The following is a 26,718-nucleotide window of genomic DNA, read 5'->3' as shown; positions in this document are numbered from 1 at the left end:
TATATGTGTAATCAGGTGTGTGTGTCCTTACTCAACATTGACAGTAGTGTTTCAAACAAAAGACAACAAATAAACTGACAAAACTGGCGCATATTGTAGGGTGAAGTCTGGGTGGTCTGCCATGGGCTGTTTCATTTAGTATCCGTAGGGGTCGGCATCGGGAATGATTGTATTTCCCCGAGGTATGTTGTACCGAAGTTGAATGACTGAAAGGGAGTGTAACTTTGATTATAATTGCACTTCCCTGAAGGAGGGAAATGAGGTTTGAAATGTTTGTCCCCGCCTTTCCTGGGTCGGTGAAGAGCAGTATTAATTTTAAGGAATAAATCCAAGCCTCACTCTCATCACATGTGGAAGGCGGGGCTTCCAGCGAGGCGTGGATTTAATAGTATGTTGTACCTAGTTTCCCTCCTTCAGGGAACAGTAGTTATAGTCATAACATGTGGATTTAATAGTATGTTGTACCTAGTTTCCCTCCTTCAGGGAACAGTAGTTATAGTCATAACATGTGGATTTAATAGTATGTTGTTCCTAGTTTCCCTCCTTCAGGGAACAGTAGTTATAGTCATAACATGTGGATTTAATAGTATGTTGTACCTAGTTTCCCTCCTTCAGGGAACAGTAGTTATAGTCATAACATGTGGATTTAATAGTATGTTGTACCTAGTTTCCCTCCTTCAGGGAACAGTAGTTATAGTCATAACATGTGGATTTAATAGTATGTTGTACCTAGTTTCCCTCCTTCAGGGAACAGTAGTTATAGTCATAACATGTGGATTTAATAGTATGTTGTTCCTAGTTTCCCTCCTTCAGGGAACAGTAGTTATAGTCATAACATGTGGATTTAATAGTATGTTGTACCTAGTTTCCCTCCTTCAGGGAACAGTAGTTATAGTCATAACATGTGGATTTAATAGTATGTTGTACCTAGTTTCCCTCCTTCAGGGAACAGTAGTTATAGTCATAACATGTGGATTTAATAGTATGTTGTACCTAGTTTCCCTCCTTCAGGGAACAGTAGTTATAGTCATAACATGTGGATTTGATAGTATGTTGTACCTAATTTCCCTCCTTCAGGGAACATTGGTTATAGTCATAATGTTACGCTTGTCATATGATGAACTTCAACTTAAATACGGGATCTTGCTGTCGGACAGTTTTTTTGTATTCTGAAATGCACTCGAACTATGTATCATTTAGTGTCTCCTTATGTTACGCTGGGAAAACAGATTTCGTGGGCACAGAAATCCTAAATAATTTCAGAGTTTGCTAAATCCAATGGTTTTTAAGAGTCATTTTATAATCCAAGATGGCGTAGCATTAAGACGTGTTTGTTGTAAATGGTTTGTTTTTTTTTCAACCTTTTTTGTATATATTGCAATATATTTCAATCTTTTTCATTTAAAAAAATTAAATATATCTACCGGCAACCCGCCTCACCCAATATGATACGGATCTGCTATATTTTTTAGACCTGTGATAGATAGTGTTTTCTATCTAAATCTACCAAGTTTACTTTGGGCACGCTTTTCATCCGGAGGTGAAAATAGTGCCCCCTACCCTAGTGAGGTTAATACCCCCGCCGTCCTACAATCCAAGCTAGATGCCCTCAATCTCACACAAATGATCAAGGAACCCACCAGGTACAACCCTAAATCCGTTAACCTGGATATATCCTGGAAGGATATTGACCTCATCCTTTCAGTAGGGGTTGTTGCCATGTTGTTTTTTAATTGTAATTTCCTCACCACCTTAAATAAGCATGCCCCTTTCAAAAAATGTAGAACTAAGAACAGATATAGCCCTTTGTTCACTCCAGACCTGACTGCCCTCGGGCAGTACAAAAACATCCGGTGGAGTACTGCACTAGCATCGAATAGTCCCTGCGATATGCAACTTTTCAGAGAAGTCAGGAACCAATACACACAGTCAGTTAGGAAAGCAAAGGCTAGCTTTTTCAAACAGAAATTTGCATCCTGTAGCTCTAACTCCAAAACGTTTTGGGGACACTGTAAAGTCCATGGAGAATAAGAGTACCTCAACCCAGCTGCCTACTACACTGAGGCTAGGAAACACTGTCACCACCGATAACTCCACGATAATTGAGAATTTCAATAAGCCTTTCTCTATGGCTGGCCATGCTTTCCTCCTGGCTACCCCAACCCCGGCCAACAGCTCCCCACCCCCCTCAGCTACTTCCCCAAGCCTCCCCAGCTTCTCCTTCACCCAAATCCAGATAGCTGATGTTCTGAAAGAGTTGCAAAACCTGGACCCGTACAAATCAGCTGGGCTAGACAATCTGGACCCTCTCTTTCTAAAATTATCCACCGCCATTGTGGCAACCCCTATTACTAGTCTGTTCGACCTCTCTTCCGTATCGTCCGAGATTCCTGAAGATTGGAACGCTTCCGAGGTCATCCCCCTCTTTAAAGGGGGTGACACTAGACACAAAATATTACAGACCTATATCCATCCTGCCCTGCCGTTCTAAAGTCTTCGAAAGTCAAGTTAACCTCTACCGAGTACCTAACCCGGATCCGGGAGCACCCCCCACCCCCCCCCCCCCACACTGATTAGCATCGCTAGCATAGCGTCACAATTAAATAGTAGCATCTAAATATCATTAAATCACAAGTCCAAGACACCCAATGAAAGACACAGATCTTGTGAATAAAACCACCATTTCAGATTTTTTAAATGTTTTACAGGGAAGACACAATATGTAAATCTATTAGCTAAATACGTTAGCAAAAGACACCATTTTCTTACTCCAACAGTTTTTTCCTGCGTCAGTAGCTATCACTAATTCGACTAAATGAAAATATATATAGCCACTAACCAACAAACAAATTCATAAGATGACAGTCTGATAACATATTTATGGTATAGCATAGTTTTTTTTTTTTTAAATGTGCATTTTTCAGGTATAAATCACAGTTCTACATTGCAGCTGCAATCTGATATAGTGCTGATGCAGCTAGAACAATTACAGAGACCAACGTTATATAACTAATTACTTGTCTTAAAACATTTCAGAAAAAATACACAGCGTACAGATATTGAAAGCCCAACATCTGGTGAATCCAAACAATATTTCAGATTTATTAAATGTTTTATAGCGAAAACAAAATGTAGCGCTAAATTAGCATAGCCACGCCAGCCAGAACCAGCTGGGCGCGCCCGACCAGTTCACATGCACGACAGATATATGAAATAACATCGTAAATTGGGTCTTACTATTGCTGATCTTTCATCAGAATGTTGATCAAGGTGTCCTTAGTCCTGATGAGTCGTTCAATCCATTCACAATGGCAACTTTCCCTCTTCATTTAGCCTGGGTACTGGTCGACTGGCACGGTCCCTGTCCAAAGTTAAAAAAACTCACAGAACGGAACACGGCACAACTCCCGAAAAAATTCAAATAATCTGATTAAACTATATTGAAAAAACATACAATACGATGAAATGGTCACATGTATCAAACAAACTTCGAGACGGAGATAGTTTTCATCCGTAACGTCAGCATAACAAAAGACAATTGCACCTCTAAAACGCGCGTTTCAGAAAACCGGAAGTTGTCGGTCACGCTAAAGAAATAGGTCTTATTTCACGTCAGTACAAGATAAACAAAAATTTCTCCTCTGACGTCTTCCTGACACCCAGAGGAAGACGAATGAAGTGTGTTTCGGGTCATAGGTGGCGTGACCATATATAGGCAGAGCGTTGAAGCGAGCATACACATCTTGCAATCTTCTTCTTGCTCAGGGAATTTGACTTGTGTTTAACTCAGAGACAAAATTGAAACGGTTTTAGAAACCATAGCTTGTTTTCTATCCAATGGTATATGGTTATATGCATATAGTAACAGCAATAATTGAATAAGAGGCAGTTTAATCTGTAGAGGCAATTATGCTAATGCGAAAACAGCACCCCCTGTATTCTCAAGAAGTTAACAAACTCACTGATCACTGACCATTTTAAATCCCACCGTACCTTCTCCGCTGTGCAATCCAGTTTCCGAGCTGGTCACGGGTACACCTCAGCCTCGCTCAAGTTACTAAACGATATCATAACCGCCATCGATAAAAGACAGTACTGTGCAGCCGTCTTCATCAACCTGGCCAGGCTTTCGACAATGTCAATCACCATATTCTTATCGGCAGACTCAGTTTCCTCGGTTTTTCTAATGACTGCCTCGCCTGGTTCACCAACTACTTCTCTGATGGAGTTCAGTGTGTCAAATCGGAGGGCCTGTTGTCCGGACCTCTGGCAGTCTCTATGGGGGTGCCACAGGGTTCAATTCTCAGGCTGACTCTCTGTATATATCAATGATGTAACTCTTGCTGTGGGTGTTTCTCTGATCCATCTCTACGCAGCCGACACCATTCTGTATACATCTGGCCCTTCTTTGGACACTGTGTTAACAAACCTCCATACGAGCTTCAAAGCCATACAACACTCCTTCCGTCTCTCCAAGGTGGCTTAGCAGTTCAGACGTCTTTTCCGTATTGTCTTGTCGTGTCCTGTATATATATATATATATTTACACCTTTTCTTCACATATCTTTTATTTATTTTATTATCCAAGAACTCAACTACAAAAGCTTTCCTGCAAAAGCTTTCCTGCAACCCGCTTCACCAATTACAATAAGTAATATTTACCTCAATCTGAAAATCCATCGTGGAAGATAGCCAGGGGCTAATTCAGAAGCTAGCCTGATAGCTAACCAGAAGCTACTCCGATAGCTAGCCAGAAGCTAATCTGTAGCTGCCCCGAAATTAGCCGGTTTGCTAGCTAGCGTTGGTGTTTCAGCTGCCCACGTTTTGCGGTCATCAGCTATTCCTTTAGCTCGATAATCTACCGGCACTTTTGTGCAACGCGACTCGGACCGGAGCATTCCGGGACTTTTTTTCTCCCAGTTTCCCCGGATTCCAACCGCAGGCTCTGGACACTTGCACCTTGATTTCGCAGCTAGCTAGCTGCATACCGTGTGACTATTGGCTTACGTCGACCCCGGAGCAAACTCAAATCATGCTGGAGCTAGCCAGCTGAGGAGTTCCATCACCATCCGGACCCGTTTCTTTTGTTGCTGCTGCAGATACGGAACCCCACCGGGCCTTCACGACTGACTGCCGACGTTATCTGCCCGAGGGATGTATCCAACCGGCAAATCCGTCCCGACGTTACCTGAACGCTCACCTGAGGCCCGCTAATCGTTAGCTGTCCTATCGGCTGCTATCTGAACAAAACCCCACTACACGGAACCTACCGACGGAAACGCACGAGGTATCTACAAACAGACCTCCATCCTATGCTGCTACCGATAGCCATATACCCGGCCAGCTGTCTGGATCGCCACGACCCCAACCAACCTCTACTCACTGGACCCTTACTGATCACTCGATTAAGCATGCCTCTCCTTAATGTAAATATGCCTTGTCCATTGCTGTTCTGGTTAGTGTTTATTGGCTTATTTCACTGTAGAGATTCTAGCCCTGCTCTCTATACCATATCCAACCTATCAGTTCCACCACCCACATATGCGATGACATCACCTGGTTTCAATGATGTTTCTAGAGACAAGATCTCTCTCATCATCACTCAATACCTAGGTTTACCTCCACTGTATTCACATCCTACCATACCTTTGTCTGTACATTATTCCTTTAAACTATTTTATCGCCCCCAGAAACTTCCTTTTACTCTCTGCTCTAGTAGCTCTAGGCGACCAATTCTCATAGCTTTTAGCCGTACCATTATCCTACTTCTCCTCTGTTCCTCTGGTGATGTAGAGGTGAATCCAGGCCCTGCAGTACCTGGCTCCACTCCTATTCCCCAGGCGCTCTCTTTTGATGACTTCTGTAACCGTAATAGCCTTGGCTTCATGCATGTTAACATTAGAAGCCTCCTCCCTAAGTTTGTTTTGTTCACTGCTTTAGCACACTCTACCAACCCGGATGTTTTAGCCGTGTCTGAATCCTGGCTTAGAAAGACCACCAAAAACTCAGACATTTTTATCCCCAATTACAATATTTTCAGACAAGATAGAACGGCCAAAGGGGGCGGTGTTGCAATCTACTGCAAAGACTGCCTGCAGAGTTCTGTTATACTATCCAGGTCTGTTCCCAAACAATTTGAACTTCTACTTTTAAAAATCCACCTCTCTAAAAACAAGTCTCTCACCGTTGCCGCCTGCTATAGACCACCCTCTGCCCCCAGCTGTGCTCTGGACACTATATGTGAACTGATTGCCCCCCATCTATCTTCAGAGCTCGTGCTGCTAGGCGACCTAAATTTGAACATGCTCAACACCCCAGCCACCCTACAATCTAAGCTTGATGCCCTCAATCTCACACAAATTATCAATGAACCTACCAGGTACCACCCCAATTCCGTAAACACGGGTACCCTCATAGATATCATCCTAACAAACTTGCCCTCCAAATACACCTCTGCTGTTTTCAACCAAGATCTCAGCGATCACTGCCTCATTGCCTGCATCCGTAATGGGTCAGCGGTCAAACGACCTCCACTCATCACTGTCAAACGCTCCCTGAAACACTTCAGCGAGCAGGCCTTCCTAATCGACCTGGCCGGGATATCCTGGAAGGATATTGATCTCATCCCGTCAGTAGAGGATGCCTGGGCATTTTTTAAAAATGCCTTCCTCACCATCTTGAATAAGCATGCCCCATTCAAGAAATTTAGAACCAGGAACAGATATAGCCCTTGGTTCTCTCCTGACCTGACTGCCCTTAACCATCAGAAAAACATCCTATGGCGTTCTGCATTAGCATCGAACAGCCCCCGTGATATGCAACTTTTCAGGGAAGCCAGAAACCAATATACACAGGCAGTTAGAACAGCCAAGGCTAGCTTTTTCAAGCAGAAATTTGCTTCCTGCAACACAAATTCAAAAAAGTTCTGGGACACCGTAAAGTCCATGGAGAATAAGAACACCTCCTCCCAGCTTCCAACCGCTCTGAAGATAGGAAACACTGTCACCACCGACAAATCCACTATAATTGAGAATTTCAATAAGCATTTTTCTATTTCATGCTTTCCACCTGGCTACCCCTACCCCGGACAACAGCACTGCCCTCCCCTCTGCTACTCGCCCAAGCCTTCCCCATTTCTCTTTCTCCCAAATACAGTCAGCTGATGTTCTTAATGAGCTGCAAAATCTGGACCCTTACAAATCAGCCGGGCTAGATAATCTGGACCCTTTCTTTCTAAAACTATCTGCTGAAATTGTTGCCACCCCTATTACTAGCCTCTTCAACCTCTCTTTCGTGTCGTCTGAGATCCCCAAAGATTGGAAAGCAGCTGCGGTTATCCCCCTCTTCAAAGGGGGGGACACCCTTGACCCTAACTGCTACAGACCTATATCTATCCTACCCTGCCTTTCTAAGGTCTTCGAAAGCCAAGTCAACAAACAGATTACCGACCATTTCGAATCACACCACACCTTCTCCGCTATGCAATCTGGTTTCAGAGCTGGTCATGGGTGCACCTCAGCCACGCTCAAGGTCATAAACGATATCGTAACCGCCATCGATAGGAAACAATACTGTGCAGCCGTATTCATTGACCTGGCCAAGGCTTTTGACTCTGTCAATCACCACATCCTCATTGGCAGACTCGACAGCCTTGGTTTCTCTAATGATTGCCTCGCCTGGTTCAGCAACTACTTCTCTGATAGAGTTCAGTGTGTCAAATCGGAGGGTCTGTTGTCCGGGCCTCTGGCAGTCTCTATGGGGGTGCCACAGGGTTCAATTCTTGGACCGACCCTCTTCTCTGTTTACATCAATGATGTCGCTCTTGCTGCTGGTGATTCTCTGATCCACCTCTACACAGATGACACTATTCTGTATACTTCTGGCCCTTCTTTTGACACTGTGTTAACAACCCTCCAGGCGAGCTTCAATGCCATACAACTCTCCTTCCGTGGCCTCCAACTGCTCTTAAATACAAGTAAAACCAAATGCATGCTCTTCAACCGATCGCTGCCTGCTCCTGCCCGCCTGTCCAACATCACTACTTTGGACGGCTCTGACTTAGAATATGTGGACAACTACAAATACCTAGGTGTCTGGTTAGACTGTAAACTCTCCTTCCAGACCCACATCAAACATCTCCAATCCAAAGTCAAATCTAGAATTGGCTTCCTATTCCGCAACAAAACATCCTTTACTCATGCTGCCAAACATACCCGTGTAAAACTGACCATCCTACCAATCCTCGACTTCGGTGATGTCATTTACAAAATAGCCTCCAAAACCCTACTCAATAAATTGGATGCAGTCTATCACAGTGCCATCCGTTTTGTCACCAAAGCCCCATATACTACCCACCACTGCGACCTGTACACTCTCGTTGGCTGGCCCTCGCTTCATACTCGTCGCCAAACCCACTGGTTCCAGGTCATCTACAAGACCCTGCTAGGTAAAGTCCCCCCTTATCTCAGCTCGCTGGTCACCATAGCAGCACCTACCTGTAGCACGCGCTCCAGCAGGTATATCTCTCTAGTCACCCCCAAAACCAATTCTTCCTTTGGACGCCTCTCCTTCCAGTTCTCTGCTGCCAATGACTGGAACGAACTACAAAAATCTCTGAAACTGGAAACACCTATCTCCCTCACTAGCTTTAAGCACCAGCTGTCAGAGCAGCTCATAGATTACTGCACCTGTACATAACCCATCTACAATTTAGCCCAAACAACTACCTCTTTACCTACTGTATTTATTTATTAATTTATTTTGCTCCTTTGCACCCCATTATTTCTGTCTCTACTTTGCACTTTCTTCCAATGCAAACCAACCATTCCAGTGTTTTTTTAGTTTTTATTTTACTTGCTGTGTTGTACTCACTTCGCCTCCATGGCCTTTTTATATTTTATTTATTTATACATATATCTGTTTGCCTTCACCTCCCTTATCTCACCTCACTTGCTCACATTGTATATAGACATATTTTTTTTCACTGTATTATTGACTATATGTTTGTTTTTACTCCATGTGTAACTATGTGTTGTTGTATGTGTCGAACTGCTTTGCTTTATCTTGGCCAGGTCGCAATTGTAAATGAGAACGTGTTCTCAATTTGCCTACCTGGTTAAATAAAGGTTAAATAAAATAAATAAAATAAAAAATACTGTAGCTGTTTAGTTAAAGTCAAATGTTCAACTATCATCAGCTGATCCAGGAAATCATTTTCTGAATTCCAGTCACATAACAAACATCACGACATGCAACAACAACCAAAGTGCTTCTTCATTCATTACTCTGGTAAAGACAGTTATGCCGTGCTCCACGTTGGTTCCAACATCCCTAACAAATTGATGTGTATAATGTTATTGTCTGCTTGATTTATGTAACAGTATAACTTTACGTCGTCCCCTCGCCCCGACACGGGCGCGAACCAGGGACCCTCTGCACACATCAACAACAGTCACCCACGAAGCATCGTTACCCATCGCTCCACAAAGGCCGCGGCCCTTGCAGAGCAAGGGGAAACCCTACTTAAGTCTCAGAGCAAGTGACGTAACTGATTGAAATGCTACTAGCGCGTACCCGCTAACTAGCTAGCCATTTCACATCCGTTACATTTACAGTAGGGTCTCTTTAGTCTGTTTGCACACAGAGATACTTAGCTCATTATTTGTGGTGAACTGTTTTTTGATATATAGGCTATTGTACAACACACATATGCTCTAGTATGTCTGTAGTTATTGAGGTTCGGTGAAGTTATGGGTCCTACAGTAGGTCTATGTTATTGTTAGGTGGAGTTATGGGTCCTACAGTAGGTCTATGTTATTGTTAGGTGAAGTTATGGGTCCTACAGTAGGTCTATGTTGTTGTTAGGTGAAGTTATGGGCCAATTTGTGAAACACTTAATGTACAAACCCTCAGTTTCAGGCTGATGGCAAAGCTAGCTAAAGAGCATTTTACTGGTTGAAGTGTTTTATAAGTATAAAGCAGTTGATTTGCGGCAATAACACAAACATATTAAGCAGGAGATTCAAACGAGCGTTACAGTTATTATCCAAAAGTAATGTGAAATGCACTCATAAACAACCTGGAAATGGAGGCTATTTTTGCTGTCAGCCTATGAGAACTGCCCTGAGTTTTCCCCCACGGTGGTGAATTAGTGAATAGACACAGAGCTTAATGTGAGTTTCCTTCAGTAGCACTCCTGATCTTGCGCTGTAATATTCAGACTACATTGTGGAAAACTAAAATCTTTGCTCACCATTTTTGCTCCAGGCAGATATATTACATCCATAACTAGTGGTTTCCTCATTAGCAGGGAGGTGTTTCTGCAATCAAATTGTGTGTGCATCGCCCTCGTGCTGCAATTTTAGCAAACACAGAAAGGGACCTTTTTGGAGATCGAAGGTCGTCTGGTACACTGCTTAGGTTTGACTGTCTTAAGACAATTGTAAAATAATTTAACAGACCTCTGGGCATCACCTTTTACCTCAAATAAACAGTGGATTTCTGCTGTTGTGGCCCTTTAACCGTCTGACTTTGTTGTTCACACAGGAGAGAGACGGGACTATCGTGGATCCTCTGGGGAGTCTCAACTACATCATGACGCTGCCGAGGCAGAGAAGAGTCTCTCCACGTCAGAACTCCTCAAGAAACACCAGCAGAGATCGACAGGAAAGAAACCTCACCGCTGCTCTGACTGTGGGAAGAGATTCACCTCCTCATCAGGCATTAAAATTCATCAGAGATTCCACACAGGAGAGAAACCTTATTGCTGTGGTCAATGTGGGAAGAGATTTACCTCCTCATCATGCATTAAAATTCATCAGAGAATTCACACAAGAGAGAAACCATATGGCTGTGCTCAATGTGGGAAGAGTTTTGTTAATTCTAGCGATCTGACTGCACACCAAAGAACACACACAGGAGAGAAACCATATGGCTGTGCTCAATGTGGGAAGAGTTATTTTACATCTAGCAATCTGACTGCACACCATAGAATACACACAGGAGAGAAACCATATAGCTGTGATCAATGTAGGAAGAGTTTTTCTACATTTGGCTCTCTAACAATACACCAGAGAACACACACAGGAGAGAAACCTTATAGCTGTGATCAATGTGGGAAGAGTTATTGTCAATCTGGCCAACTGACAGTGCACCAGAGAACACACACGGGAGAGAAACCATATAGCTGTAATCAATGTGGGAGGAGTTTTAGTACTTCTAACTATCTGACAGTACACCAGAGAACACACACCGGAGAGAATCCGTTATGTGATCAATGTGGGAAGAGTTTTACTACTTCTAGTTATCTAACTATACACCTTAGAACACACACAGGAGAGAAATCTTATAGCTGTGATCGATGTGGGAAGAGTTTTACTCAGCAAAACAGCCTGAATATACACAAGTGGACACACACAGGGGAAGGGATACTTCCCTTCCCCTGTATCTCAGATCTCTGATTAAACATAAAATACATCAAGGAGTTGTTTCATGATATCAATGAAATAATGTCACAATGTAGAATGTTTAAACATTGTAGGAGGAGTATTTTAAACCTGTTATGGCTGCACGCTGAATATTGAAAAAACTGGAAAATGTGTGCACATTTTCAAACGGCCTCCTAAGAAACTTTTTATTTTCCAATATGCATATATTTACTACTGTTGGATAGATAACAGTCTGTAGTTTCTAAAAAGGTTTGAATTGTTTCTCTAAGTCGAACAGAAATATTTTTACAGCCATTTTCCCAGCCGAATTGAGTTTTCCAAAATGCGATGTGTCTCTTTAAGACCTTCTCTATAAAAGGCCATTTGACTTGGGACGATAGAGACACGTCACAGGCGTTTGTCAGACTGTAATGCGGAAGTGAGAATTGAAAGGAGTCGAATATCTCGTCCCTGGACTGAATAACACAACTTCTTGTGAGACCTGCGCAGTTAAAAAAAAAAATCCGGGCGCGAAGGATAATTTGGTCTCAGCTTCTGGAACAAGGTAGATAACGTTGAATATGATGCCTGACTACGATATTATTTGATACATGTCACAAAATCATCCTAAAGTATGTTTTTTCAATATACTTTAATTATATTATTGCAATTTATTCTGGACTTTAGATGTGAAACGACGGAAGAATTTTTTGAAGAAACGCTTTCTAGCGCAGCAATGCTATCGTGCTAGCTAACCAAAGAGGGAAATAATTCGTTCTGGAACCCAACTAAAGACTCTACTGGACATTGGACCCCGTTACAACATTCTGATGGAGTATCAAGAAAGATAAGACCCAATTTGGGATGCTTTTTCATATATATGTCGAACTGTTGAATGCTAACTCTGCTAACTGTGCTAGGCTAGCGCTTGACTAGAATCAATGCTGCCTTATGCTAGCTTATGATGTTAGCTAATATAACGATATATTGTGTTTTCGCTGTAAAACACTTCAAAAATCGGAAATGTTGGCTTTATTCACACGATATCTGTCTTTCATTAGTTATCCACCATATGTTTTTTATGAGGTGTAATTAGTAGCCGACGTTGGTGTATGTATTTTCTCTGGCTACTCCCGGCTGGATTCAGACTGTAGCTATGTATTAGCATTTTTGGGTAGCATCAATGTAAAACTGATTTATAGCTAAAATATGCACTTTTTATGAACAAAACATAGATTTATTGTGTAACATGTTATATGACTGTCATCTGAGGTCGTTTTTTCTGGGCTCTTTAGGTTGGTTTTAGTTTATTTCGGTTGGTTGTGCATGCTACTTCAATCATAATTCATACTTCATAATCATAATTCATACGTGTCTGTCCACTTTTGTATTTGGTGGTGAGCTAACATAAATATATGTGGTGTTTTCTCTGTAAAACATTTAAAAAATCGGACATGTTGGCTGGATTGACAAGATGTTTATCTTTCAAATGCTGTATTGGACTTGTTAATGTGTAAAAGTTAAATATTTTTAAAAAATAGATTTTGAATTTCGCGCCCTGCAGGGGTGTCATTTTCGGTCCGAGGTCGGGCTTGCACCCCAAACAGGTTAATGATGTCACAATGTAGAACCCTAAATGTTTGTCCCCTGTTCTATTGATTTCAACATGATATGGATATTAGCCTCAGGGGGAAAATCCAGGCTCTGAATTGGAAGATGACTATTTATGAGATTTATCAGAAAGTGACTAACAAAAAACTAGTTGTCCTCTAACCAGTGATGTACACATTATTCCCAGATTCCGTGTGGTTTTTGAGCTGTTAGTTTTAACAGGACGTGCAACCTCATCTCCCTTCTGTCACACAATTGATTTCAACATGATATCGTTGAGTGATGACAAATAAGTGTTGTGTTCCTTTGTTTAGTGACCCCTACATTTAAATGCATCACTGCAAAATGTAGCTGACTGTCTTCTGCAGGTTGTCCTCTAACCAGTGAGGTAAAATATATCTCCCATTTCCACGTGTTTTTTTAGTTGTTAGTTTCAACAGCAAGTACAACCTGATTTCCCCCCCTAATCGATATCAGTGATTTATTGCTACTTGTCAAAACAACAGCGTTTCTGGTGCTTGTGCAGTTTATAAGGAGCTTGTTTAAAAAAAATAAAAGAAATATGATTATTGTGGCAGATGTTTGTGTAAATAGCACATTATGTTTAGGTTTTCAATTTATCCCAAACTGTTTCTGCATATTGGTTATTGATTTGGACACGTTAAAACTGTGTTTTGACATTGAGGCTATCCCACCTAGCACAATATAATTGAAAAGTTGTTGAAAATAAGACAATGCAATCAAAAAAAAATGTATATATTTTTTTATTATACCATGCCTTACCATTAAGTTAATTATTGACAATACATATTAACAAAGGGGTGAATATTTGGTTTTGATATTTCATATTTACAATCATGTAACATTTACTAATCATAGTTATTCATGCAACCAACTTGTCATTTTGGGTACATTTATATTGCTTTTATAATATCAGGGTTCATTCTCAGATGTACTCCCAAATGTACTAGAGCATGACATTGGGGACTTTATATGCAACAACATGCTTATTGAGTGAACCCTGAAAAGAGAGAGAAGCTCCACAGTGAGGAGAAGAAGCTAGAAGCTAGTGGGTTTTAGGAAGACGAGAGTTCTAGAAGCTAGTGAGGTTTAGGAAGATGAGAGTTCTAGAAGATAGTGAGTTTTAGGAAGATGAGAGTTCTAGAAGATAGTGAGTTCTAGGATTCTATAGAATGAAAAAGGAGAGAAAAATAATACGGTTGTATATTATTATTTAGAAATACGTGTTTTTTCTTGTTTTTAATTGTTGACAGCCAGTAGACACTATGTTTATATTGTAGAAGGTGAAGCATTGTAATTGATTATGTGAAATGGAAGTTGTAGAGATACTCTGAATGATTGGCTATGAAAAGCCAACTGACATTTACTCCTGAGGTGCTGACCTGTTACACCCTCAACAACCACTGTGTTTATTAATATTTGACCCTGCTGGTCATCTATGAACATTTGAACATCTTGGCCATGTTCTGTTATAATCTCCACTCGGCACAGCCATAAGAGGACTGGCCACCCCTCAGAGCCTGATTCCTCTCTAGGTTTCTTCCTAGGTTCTTGTCTTTCTAGGGAGTTTTTCCTAGTCACCGTGCTTCTACACCTGCATTGCTTGCTGTTTGGGGTTTTAGGCTGGGTTTCTGTACAGCACTCTGTGACATCAGCTGATGTAAGAAGGGCTTTATAAATACATTTGATTGATTGTACAACTGAATGCATTCAACTGAATGTGTCTTGGGAGCACTGATTGGTGTCACCTCGTTAGTCAGTATGTGTTACACCTGTGCTGGCTTGTCCATCTTGTTAGTGGGAAGGTGTTTCACCCGAGCTGGTCCAGGTTCTATTTAAGAGTGTCTGGCCCAGTGCTCCAGTTGTCTTGATAGATGTGGAGAGTCAACACCTTTAGTTGCTCCACCTTTTTTGTTTGCTTCCTGTCTTTAAGTTTTGTGTGGGTTTTTCTTTTGTTTTCCTCTTCTTGGGCAGATTTAGTGGGTCTCATGGTGGGTGTCTTTTATGTCCCAGTTGTTGTTACTAGTCAACTTTCAGTGGACACCCCCATAGTGTCTTTCAGAGCCCCTCCTAAAAAACAAGTTTGTATTTTGGGTTGTGTTGGATATAGCATCATATTTTTTATATTTTAATCAGTCGTTTCCTTAATTCAGTTGTTATTCTTCTGTTTTTTATCCTGTTATGTTTGTTGTGTACTAAATACTTCTGTTTATTTTCTTAGTTTTTTCCTGTGAAGCCATTGTGCTATATCCATGTCTGACATGTGCTGTATAAATAAAGCTTGATTTGAAAATATCAACAGACTCTTGGTCCATCTTAGTATGAAAAACAGCATCACTTTTCCAGCCTGCTGAAGGGGCACCAGAGAACACACACAGGAGAGAAACCGTATAGCTGTGATCAATGTGGTAAGAGTTTTGGTCAATCTAGCCAGCTGACATTACACCAGAGGTAAACACCACCCCCGGCTCTACCAGGGGCTTGAGGTGGTCTCCCACACATCTGCTGGTGGAGTGGTAAACACCACCCCCGGCTCTACCAGGGGCTTGAGGTGGTCTCCCACAGCTCTGCTGGTGGTGGTAAACACCACCCCCGGCTCTACCAGGGACTTGAGGTGGTCTCCCTCAGCTCTGCTTATGTCATGATCTGTGGCCTTGCCGTTCCATTTCTTGACTGCCCCTGTAACACAGAAACACATTTAGACATATTATATAAAACATTAAAAGTAATGGATATGGAGCATCTATGGCCTCGGTTACACCTGGCACCTAAATGTGAAATCTGTCATCCGATCACTCCTAGCTGAATTAGGTTCAGATCTACCAGGATGGGCCTTTGACAGTCTGGATGCACTCATGCCACTGAATATAAATAAGCAAAGTAAAGGGGTGGGGTGAATGGGAAATTAACTTTCATACAGCCAAAAGGGGTGAGAAATTACACCAATATCAGTGGACAATTTGCACTAATGTAAATAAACATAGATGATGGAACATATTACGTGATGAACTGCTAAGGGGACATAAATATTTACCATCTACACCATGTGTGACCTCTCACCTCTCTGTAGAAGTGTTCTTCCTAACCAGTCCCTCAACAGCTCTCTGACTGAGCTCCACCCTCACTAGGTCTTCAGAGGAGAGGAAGGCTGAGGAGGGATGGAAGGATGAATGGATCAGTCAGTCAATAACGTTTAGAGCTGCTGTCTATGCTGTCTGACAAAATCACTATTTCAGTAGTTAATTAAAGTAAATAAGGCTTTATGACTGCTGAATACCAACTATCAATCACTTAGATCATGTATTTCCAGGTAGAGATACATCCTGGGGACTTCCCTAGCCCATTGAAGTTGACATTTTAAATGGTTAAGTTAGGGGTTAAGGTTAGGGTTTAGGGTAGGGATGTCCCAGATAGCATTGAATCCCAGATAGCATTGACCATTGTGCATTTGTAACCGATGTGAAATGGCTAGCTAGTTAGCGGGGTGCGCGCTAATAGCGATGGTAACGATGGTTCGTAGGTGTCAGTTGTTGATGTGTGCAGAGGGTCCCTGGTTCGAATCCAGGTAGGGGCAAGGAGAGGGACGGAAGCTATACTGTTACACATTCTTCGGTCTCTTTTACATAGCAGGTGTAAAAGAAACACAAAGACAAGTAGGCGCTCAGGTCATTATGGTCATTGTAGTTTAAAAAAAATAGCATCTAATTATGCCAATCTGTATGTGGGGTTGTTAGAGAAGAACGTGATCGTCAGCCCTAACAATCCATTCTAGCACCTCATCAGGCTCTGAAAAAGTCTTCATTGATGACGTGTTCCTTCTATTCCAGGGGACAGCAGAGGAACTTCATCGATTCCACTCCTTCATCAATACAAGCAGTGAACATCTGAAATTCACCCTCACCTTTGATGCGCATGAAACAAGTTATCTGGACATTTTGACTAAGAGGGAGGGGTGTGGATTTAGCACAGACCTGTACAGGAAGCCGACGGACAGGAATTCCCTGTTACGCAGAGACAGCTTCCACCCTACACCCCTAAAAAATATCCTCCCCATCAGCCAATAAAGTTGCATACACAGGATTTGTAGTACACCGAGTGACTATGACAAACAAGCCGACTGTCTGGATGAGTGTTACAGACAGCGGGGTTACCCAGAGGAATGTCTGGATGAGTGTTTCAGACAGCGGGGTTACCCAGAGGAATGTCTGGATGAGTGTTTCAGACAGCGGGGTTACCCAGAGGAATGTCTGGATGAGTGTTTCAGACAGCAGGGTTACCCAGAGGTTACTAAGTTACTAAGTCTTTAAGCACACTGTGTTGTTACACTGGTGAGTAAAAACTCATGCTTCCTACCCTTTAACTTTTTGTCAGAAAAATATTTATACATTTTACTGAACTGCGTCCTGTCAGCAGATGGACTAGATGCCGCTTAGAAATGAAGAAATATCAGAACGATGTCAGACTCCGGAATATAATTATTTAAGCCTCCCAAGTGGGGCAGTAAGCCACTGCAAGTGGCCTAAACCACTGCATCTCAGTGCAAGAGGCGTCACTACAATCCCTGGTTCTTATCCAGGCTGTATCACAACCGCCTCGGGAGTCTCATAGGGGCGGCGCACAATTGTCCCAGCATTGTCCAGGTTAGGGGAGGGTTTGGCCGGGGGATGTCCTTGTCCCATCGCGCTCTAGCGACTCCTTGTGGCAGCCAGGCGCATGCACGCTGACTTCGGTCGCCAGCTGGACGGTGTTTCCTCCGACACATTGGGGTTAAGCGAGCAGTGTGTCAAGAAGTGCAGTGTGGCTTGGCAGGGTCGTGTTTCGGAGGATGCATGGCTCTCGACCTTCGCCTCTCCCCCGAGTCCGTAGGGGATCTGCAATTGGATTTCATGAAAAAGGGGTAAAAGTACAAGAAAGTGATAATAATACGCTGGTACTGATTTTAGATCCCCTGGCAGATCAAACCATGTCAACACCTGCAAGACTTAAGGTAGAAGTGGATCCCCTGGCAGATAAAACCATGTCAACACCTGCAAGACTTAAGGTAGAAGTGGATCCCCTGGCAGATCAAACCATGTCAACACCTGCTAGACTTAAGGTAGAAGTGGATCCCCTGGCAGATCAAACCATGTCAACACCTGCTAGACTTAAGGTAGAAGTGAATCACCTGGCAGATCAAACCATGTCAACACCTGCTAGACTTAAGGTAGAAGTGAATCACCTGGCAGATCAAACCATGTCAACACCTGCTAGACTTAAGGTAGAAGTGAATCACCTGGCAGATCAAACCATGTCAACACCTGCTAGACTTAAGGTAGAAGTGAATCACCTGGCAGATCAAACCATGTCAACACCTGCTAGACTTAAGGTAGAAGTGAATCACCTGGCAGATCAAACCATGTCAACACCTGCTAGACTTAAGTTAGAAGTGAATCACCTGGCAGATCAAACCATGTCAACACCTGCTAGACTTAAGGTAGAAGTGAATCACCTGGCCGATCAAACCATGTCAACACCTGCTAGACTTAAGGTAGAAGTGAATCACCTGGCAGATCAAACCATGTCAACACCTGCTAGACTTAAGGTAGAAGTTAATCACCTGGCAGATCAAACCATGTCAACACCTGCTAGACTTAAGGTAGAAGTGAATCACCTGGCAGATCAAACCATGTCAACACCTGCTAGACTTAAGGTAGAAGTGGATCCCCTGGCAGATCAAACCATGTCAACACCTGCAAGACTTAAGTTAGAAGTGAATCACCTGGCAGATCAAACCATGTCAACACCTGCTAGACTTAAGTTAGAAGTGAATCACCTGGCAGATCAAACCATGTCAACACCTGCTAGACTTAAGTTAGAAGTGAATCACCTGGCAGATGTGTCAAACCATGTCAACACCTGCAAGACTTAAGTTAGAAGTGAATTACCTGCCTGGACATCCTAAGAAGCACACAGAGACCTGCATTTTGAAGTCGGTTTTATAATACTTGTGAAAACTGACTTCAGGTTATTGAGGGATCTAGTCTAGATTAAACGTCATAGGAAGTTTTATCATGTGGAGGTTTCATTCAAGTCTGTTTAATTAAATAATCTGTTTGTCTTTGACAGGAGAGAGACCAGACTTTCCTTCTGACAGCAGGAAGAGTCCTTCAGGGGAACCAGACTCAGAAACGTCCAAACCAGCAGGACGACATCACTGCTCCCAGTGTGGAAAGAGTTGTACTCAGTTAGGGAGACTGAAAACACATAAGAGACACACACAGGAAAAAAGCCTTTCCAATGTTCCCAATTAGGAAACCTGAACCAGCATGAGAGAACACAAGAAGATGTACCGCTGCTCCCAGTGTGGAAAGAGATTTACCCGGTTAAGGTACCTGAAAGAGCATGAAACAATATATACAAATACACAGGAGAAGAAGACATACCACTGCTCTCATTGTGGAAAGACATTTTCCCAGTCAGAGTACCTGAAAACACATGAGAGAATAGAGAGGCTGTGTTCTGACTTGTGTTTTTGACTGAGAATGTGTGTTTTTGTTTGGGCTGTCAAAATTGAGTTTACTTAATGTAATGTTAGTGTACTGTTTTTTAAAATTGCGATTAATCCATTGTCTGAAAGGGTTAAAAACACGCTGAAAACATCCTAAATACATACTATATACCGCTGCAATCTACAACGTCATGTAAAAACAAGATGTCATGGAGGTTAAATAAAGTCTGCTTTATCAATGGAACATATTGTGACCCGTCATGGAGGCTAAATAAAGTCTGCTTTATCAATGGAACATACTGTGACCCGTCATGGAGGTTAAATTAAGTCTGCTTTATCAATGGAACATATTGTGACCCGTCCACTGTGGGGCGCTGTAGAGTCATAATATCCATAACAACTACAGGTCAAACAGGGAAATGGTTCACATCGTTTTTCCACCATTCATTTTCCCCACAGGGCTGTGTTTTGTTTAGGCTCACCCTGGTGTGACGTTTTGATAACCATGTAAATCTCTCTAGGACAAGGTGACTGAGGGTGAATGTACACTAGATAAATAGCGGTAAATTGCTGTGTGCCGCTTAGGCCGCCCGTTGTGACTCCGTCAAGAATTCAGACCAGAGCAAGTTTGTATGAAGGTCTGGTTATTAAATGGGTACATAGTTCAATAGTAATATCCTCTAAAACGCTCTGGGGACAAACTTTGCTGCCCTGTTTCCAGTTGTCCACATGGCTGGGAGAACCTATTCAAGTAAGTAAATAGATTTTGAAAATGTAAAAACAACGATGTATTATTAGCTAACTAGCTACAGTGCAGGCTAACTCAAATGAGCTGCTAAATGAGCTAGCTAGTTGGCTAGCTAGCTATCTAACCAACTTCAAATACTGTATAGATAGCTAAGTGAATTAAATATCACCAGCTACCTAGCTTCATATTAGCTAGCTATCTATTTATCACTGTAAAAAAACAACTCCAAATGCATTTGTAGGTATCTAGCTAACAGCCATGGAGGGTGAAAGGATAGCAGCCCCAACTGTCAGTGAGAGAGGAGGCTATTCTGGATAGGGCAGGTACTTTTGTGTAGTTCCTGTCCCTAGAAGTGAGGACGGAGATAATAGTAACATAATATTCAGTGTGGTGTAATTTGACTATAATGAAGTCTGTTTCTTGTGAGGTTTTCTGTCCTCAGATAAAGAGCGCTATGAAAGCCAGTCTACATATAAAGAGGTCCCAATGAAGAGCAGTGGTTCTCAGTCCTGGGGACTCAAAGAGGCACATTGTTGTTTTTGCCTCAGCACTGCACAGCTGATTCAAATGATCAACTCATCATCAAGCTTCAAGTGGTATTTATGTATTCATTTGTGATGCCATCCTTGATATGATCCTGTTATTGTCACATGCTACACATGCACATATGTGTGCCCATGCATCTATCAATCCAATGTTATCATGATTTTTTTATCAGGGATATTATACTTTAGTAATCCACAATGACCTGTTGATGTAAAAGTCTAATAATTACATTGTCTTCCATATTCCTACAGATACCTTGTAACTGGAGATTCCTTCAAAACGATTGCCTACAGTTACCGTGTAGGGCACTGCAAGGTTGGGTGACCAGGGTCATCTGGGACTGCCTCCTGGAGGAATTCAGATGTGTGAAGGCTACCTGTGTCCTGCGTAACTTCATGAGGATGGACACGAGGACCAGGAGGGGATCTGCAGCTCGCCGCCGTGTCCCAGAGGAGGAGTCTGCTGCTCTGCAGGATGTTTCAAGGATGGGGTCCAACAACGCAGCAAGAGAGGCAATCCGTGTGCAGGAGATCTTCACCTCCTACTTCTTCAAAGAGGGTGCTGTTCCCTGGCAACACCATAGACTACACTATGCACAACCAAAGGCTCGTTTAAGAGGGTGCTGTTCCCTGGCAACACCATAGACTACACTATGCACAACCAAAGGCTCTTTTAAGAGCCATTCACATTGCAATAGGAGTATTCTTCCATTTACTTAGCTATGTCAACTGCAGTTATTCAATTCACAGTTTCTCTCCCTTTGATTTCTACTTCTCAGGTGAGGGTGCTGTTTAGGTAAGGGTGTGATGTCTGTGCAAAAATAAAACAGGCTGATTTAAATCACCCAAATTGAAAAAATGTAGAACAATTAGACACCCTATAACCCACACCTACACACTCATGTATCAATCTGATTGATGGATTGTGTTGTGCAGTAAGCAGGCTCAGGTGTATAGAACTGTGTCTCCTTCCACCTTCAAAGAATAGGCAAGAGGGCCAACCATGGAGAATAGTAAGACACTTCATTATAAAACAACCAGAATTACAATTTCATACTCATGTCACAACACCCATAAAGCTAGCCAGCTAGCTGGCTAATGTTAGCTAGTCAGCTAGCTTGCCAAATCGCGATTTTCATAAATTAACTTTATGATAAAAAAATGCAGAATAGTCTGTCTCTACCTTAACTAACATTCCTGTCAACTGTACATGTTTTTTGCATGATTAGTTATGACGTTATAATCCCTTACATTTGCTTCCATTCTAGTATTTCTGTCCGCCATCTTTGATCCAGTTCAGTTCTGTGTAGGGGTACCCCTCTCTCCTAGTATTTCTGTCCGCCATCTTTGATTCAGTTCAGTGTAGGGGTACCCCTCTCTCCTAGTATTTCTGTCCTCCATCTTTGATTCAGTTCTGTGTAAGCGTACCCCTCTCTCCTAGTATTTCTGTCCGCCATCTTTGATCCAGTTCAGTTCTGTGTAAGCGTACCCCTCTCTCCTAGTATTTCTGTCCGCCATCTTTGATCCAGTTCAGTTCTGTGTAGGGGTACCCCTCTCTCCTAGTATTTCTGTCCGCCATCTTTGATTCAGTTCAGTTCTGTGTAGGGGTTCCCCTCTCTCCTAGTATATATTTGCTGAAGAAAGTCTTAACAGTCACTAGCGCAGCAGCAGCCTCCCCCGGTCCTAGTGCCGGCCCGGTAAGAAGTGTAAGACACGATGGAACGTTTGACGAAAATAAGAAATCACAGAAAAAATGTATTGACTGATATTGATTTATTTAGGGGGGGGCTAATTAATATTTTAGTTCTAGTGACGTCCCTGATTCCTACCCTTTAACTTTTTGTCTGAAAATAAAATATACATTTTACTCAACTGCGTTACCCACTCCAGTCAGCATATAGCGGTCTGCGACTTTAAGGCAATGCTGCTACTGTGACGTCTAATCTAGTAGACGGAACGCTTCTTTCAACAGCAGCAACAGTTCGTCAGACACCTCGGTAGCTTGCTAGCCAAAATATACGAACAAATAAAGCTCTTTAGACGCTTTAGTGTATATTTGCCACTGTATTTTAAAACCACTTCTGTCGCCTAGTTAGTTATCCGTTTTCATTTCATATTTACGGTATTGTTTTTATTATTCATCTAGCGGGCTGGTTAAGTTAGCATTAGCCTAGCTAGCTAACATATCCAACCATGAGGTCACTAAGCTACTCTCTTGTTAATGAAGAGGAGGACTGCTGGACGGAGAAAGAAGCTCTCATCACAGAGGAGAAGGAAGAGGAGGTAATCACAGTAAAACAAGAAGTAGAGGGTGAGGCTGTTACTGTGAAAAAAGAAGAGATAGACGTTACAGTGAAAGAAGAGGAAGACGCGTTCAGAGTGAAAGAGGGGGAGGATTTTACAGTAAAAGAGGAAGAAGAGAAAGAGGAGGATGCAGCTTTTGGGGTGAAAGAGGAGGAGGGGGAGATGACTGTCACATCGAAAAAGGAGGGGGAGGAAACTGGATATCTGGGCCCTGTTTCCCAAACGGCCCTGGGTGAGGCTGTTACAGTTAAACAAGAAGTAGAGGATGAGACTGTTACAGTGAAAGAAGAGAAAGACGTTTCAGTGAAAGAAGAGGAAGACGCGTTCAAAGAGGAAGAGGATTTTACAGTAAAAGAAGAAGAGGATGCAGCTTTTGGGGTGAAAGAGGAGGAGTGGGAGATGACTGTCACATCGAAAAAGGAGGAGGAGACAACTGGATATCTGGGCCCGGTTTCCCAAACGCATCTTATGGCATCCATTGGTTCTAAGGATGAACTTAGCCATAAGATGGTTTTGAGAAACCGTTCCCTGATTAACACTAGTAAGTACTGTCTTAAATATAGAGGCACAAACTCTGCGGTTGTTGAACTGATGTTTTTTTATATAACCTTTATTTAACCAGGCGACCATGATGTCATAATGATAGTTTAACCAGTTGGCCATGATGTCATAATGATAGTTTAACCAGGTAGGCCAGTTGAGAACAAGTTCTCATTTACAACTGCGACCTGGCCAAGATAAAGCAAAGCAGTGTGACACAGACAACAACACAGAGTTACACATGGAATATCATACAATAAACAAGCCAATAACACAATAAGCAAGTCAATGACAGTAGAAAAAAAGTCTATATATAGTGTGTGCAAAAGGCATGAGGAGGTAGGCTATAAATAGGCCATAGTAGCGAAGAATTACAATTTAGCAGATTAACACTGGAGGGATAAATGAGCAGATGATGATGTGCAAGTAGAGATACTGGTGTGCAAAAGAGCAGAAAAGTAAATAAAACAGTTTGGGGATGAGGTAGGTAGATTGGGTGGGCTATTTACAGAGGACTATGTACAGCTGCAGCGATCGGTTAGCTGCTCAGATAGCTGATGTTTAAAGTTGGTGAGGGAAATATAAGTCTCCAGCTTCAGCGATTTTTGAAATTCGTTCCAGTCACTGGCAGCAGAGAACTGGAAGGATGTGTGGTGTTAAAGGGGAAATCTGAAATTACCACATCCATATTTAGATTTTTTTTATTATTTATTTTTAGCCATTGTTTCTTGAAGAACACAACACATGCCTCATGAGCTAAGTTCATATATTATTTCTATATAGTATATTCTAGAATTCATCCATGATGTCATAATGATAGTTTAACCAGGTTTCTAGGATATATAGTATATTCTAGAATTCATCCATGATGTCATAATGATAGTTTAACCAGGTTTCTAGGATATATAGTATATTCTAGAATTCATCCATGATGTCATAATGATAGTTTAACCAGGTTTCTAGGATATATAGTACATTCTAGAATTCATCCATGATGGCATAATGATAGTTTAACCAGGTTTCTAGGATATATAGTATATTCTAGAATTCATCCATGATGTCATAGTGATAGTTTAACCAGGTTTCTAGGATATATAGTATATTCTAGAATTCATCCATGATGTCATAATGATAGTTTAACCAGGTTTCTAGGCTATATAGTATATTCTAGAATTACCAGTGTAGAATTAGAATATATATTTTCTAGAATTACCAATTTGACCCCCACAGGAAATTGTTAGAGCTGTTGATAAGTCATTGTATAATATTCAGCATTTATTTTCATGCCATTACATCAATATAGCCCAACCAGAAGAGAATAAACTCTTCCCGATCCACCTCCTCCTGCTGGCCTTCATAAATTCTGACGTTGCTGGTAATCGGCTACACAAGCAGTCGGCAACCTACATTTGGAGTGCAAATCTATCTTACCATTTCTACTGATCTGGTGCCGGTTATGATTTTCATATTCACATTTTACTGGAACAGTTTCATTTAATTTATAATAGTATCTCAAAATCATTGTCTGTGATTAATCTACATTCTATCTAAATGAAAATGATACAAATCTAAAAGTAACTTTCATTGCCATTGCCAATTATGTAAAAACTAGCCTACATAACAAATAAAAACATTGCAAATAACTGTCCTATAAATCACATGGCCTGTCTATAACGAACTTGAAACATTGTATAAAATATTCTGGGCCCTCAGTTTCCCATGCCTGTGAGTTCTCGACCGACACAGCTGTAGGCTATTTGTGAAAGGGATAAGAAGTAATCAGGTGTTTTGACATTTCCACTGGATCAGCGCATTACGTTTTTCCCTTTTGTGCCGAGTGGTTATCGAAAGGGCGAGAGCTGGAAATGTTTTTCAAATACTTTGAGGAGTTATTCTCATTTGCAATTGATTTTGATTAGACTTTGTTTATATGCTGTTAGAGGTGAAGAGAAATGTGCTTTGAGAAGCTCCACAACTCATTAGAGGTGCAGCGTTAAGACAATCAGAAATACTATCAGACATCCCCAAATGGGCACATTTATAGGCCTACATTTGTGCTCAGGACAGGTAGACTAGTCCTACTTCTATATGTGTAGTCAGGTAGACTAGTCCTACTTCTATATGCGTAATCAGGTAGACTAGTTCTACTTCTATATGTGTAACCAGGTAGACTAGTCCTACTTCTATATGTGTAACCAGGTAGACTAGTCCTACTTCTATATGTGTAACCATGTAGACTAGTCCTACTTCTATATGTGTAACCAGGTAGATTAGTCCTACTTCAATATGTGTAACCAGGTAGACTAGTCCTACTTCTATATGTGTAACCAGGTAGACTAGTCATACTTCTATATGTGTAACCAGGTAGACTAGTCCTACTTCTATATGCGTAACCAGGTAGACTAGTCCTACTTCTATATGTGTAACCAGGTAGACTAGTCCTACTTCTATATGTGTAACCAGGTAGACTAGTCCTACTTCTATATGTGTAACCAGGTAGACTAGTCCTACTTCTATATGTGTAACCAGGTAGACTAGTCCTACTTCTATATGTGTAACCAGGTAGACTAGTCCTACTTCTATATGTGTAACCAGGTAGACTAGTCCTACTTCTATATGTGTAACCAGGTAGTCTAGTCCTACTTCTATATGTGTAACCAGGTAGACTAGTCCTTACTCAACCTTGACAGGAGGGTCTCAAACAAAAGACAATGAGGGGTCAGGGCAAATCAAATGTTATTGGTCACATACACATGGTTAGCAGATGTTAATGGTCACATGGTTAGCAGATGTTAATGGTCACATACACATGGTTAGCGGATGTTAATGGTCACATGGTCAGCAGATGTTAATGGTCACATACACATGGTTAGCAGATGTTAATGGTCACATACACATGGTTAGCGGATGTTAATGGTCACATACACATGGTTAGCGGATGTTAATGGTCACATACACATGGTTAGCGGATGTTAATGGTCACATACACATGGTTAGCGGATGTTAATGGTCACATACACATGGTTAGCAGATGTT

General features: G+C 41.8%; 2 protein-coding genes across 6 annotated transcripts in view; both read left to right on the top strand.

Moving 5' to 3' along the window:
• Positions 1-21,859, top strand: part of LOC129839905 (zinc finger protein 664-like) — a 138,054-nt gene extending 116,195 nt beyond the window's left edge. For 2 of the 4 annotated variants that reach the window (XM_055907616.1, XM_055907615.1), the window contains exon 2: positions 10,546-15,353. In XM_055907616.1, coding sequence (XP_055763591.1) covers positions 10,546-11,459 — 914 coding nt within the window. In that variant the 3' untranslated portion in view covers positions 11,460-15,353. Of the gene's footprint in view, positions 1-10,545; positions 15,354-19,935; positions 20,297-20,720; positions 20,890-21,090 lie in introns of those variants that run through there. The other 2 variants (XR_008757113.1, XM_055907617.1) reach the window with 2 other exon arrangements.
• An 853-nt stretch (positions 21,860-22,712) lies between these two features.
• LOC129839880 (zinc finger protein ZFP2-like) overlaps positions 22,713-26,718 on the top strand; it is a 96,778-nt gene continuing 92,772 nt past the window's right edge. Inside the window, exon 1 of one of the 2 annotated variants that reach the window (XM_055907579.1) lies at positions 22,713-23,683. In XM_055907579.1, coding sequence (XP_055763554.1) covers positions 23,032-23,683 — 652 coding nt within the window. In that variant the 5' untranslated portion in view covers positions 22,713-23,031. The remainder of the gene's footprint in view (positions 23,684-26,718) is intronic. The other variant, XM_055907580.1, reaches the window with a different exon arrangement.

This window comes from Salvelinus fontinalis, chromosome 40 (assembly GCF_029448725.1).
Source record: "Salvelinus fontinalis isolate EN_2023a chromosome 40, ASM2944872v1, whole genome shotgun sequence".
In the NCBI taxonomy this organism is placed as follows: Eukaryota; Metazoa; Chordata; class Actinopteri; order Salmoniformes; family Salmonidae; genus Salvelinus; species Salvelinus fontinalis.
Note: the sequence above shows the minus strand (reverse complement) of the source record. Positions and strands in the feature narration are given on the sequence as shown.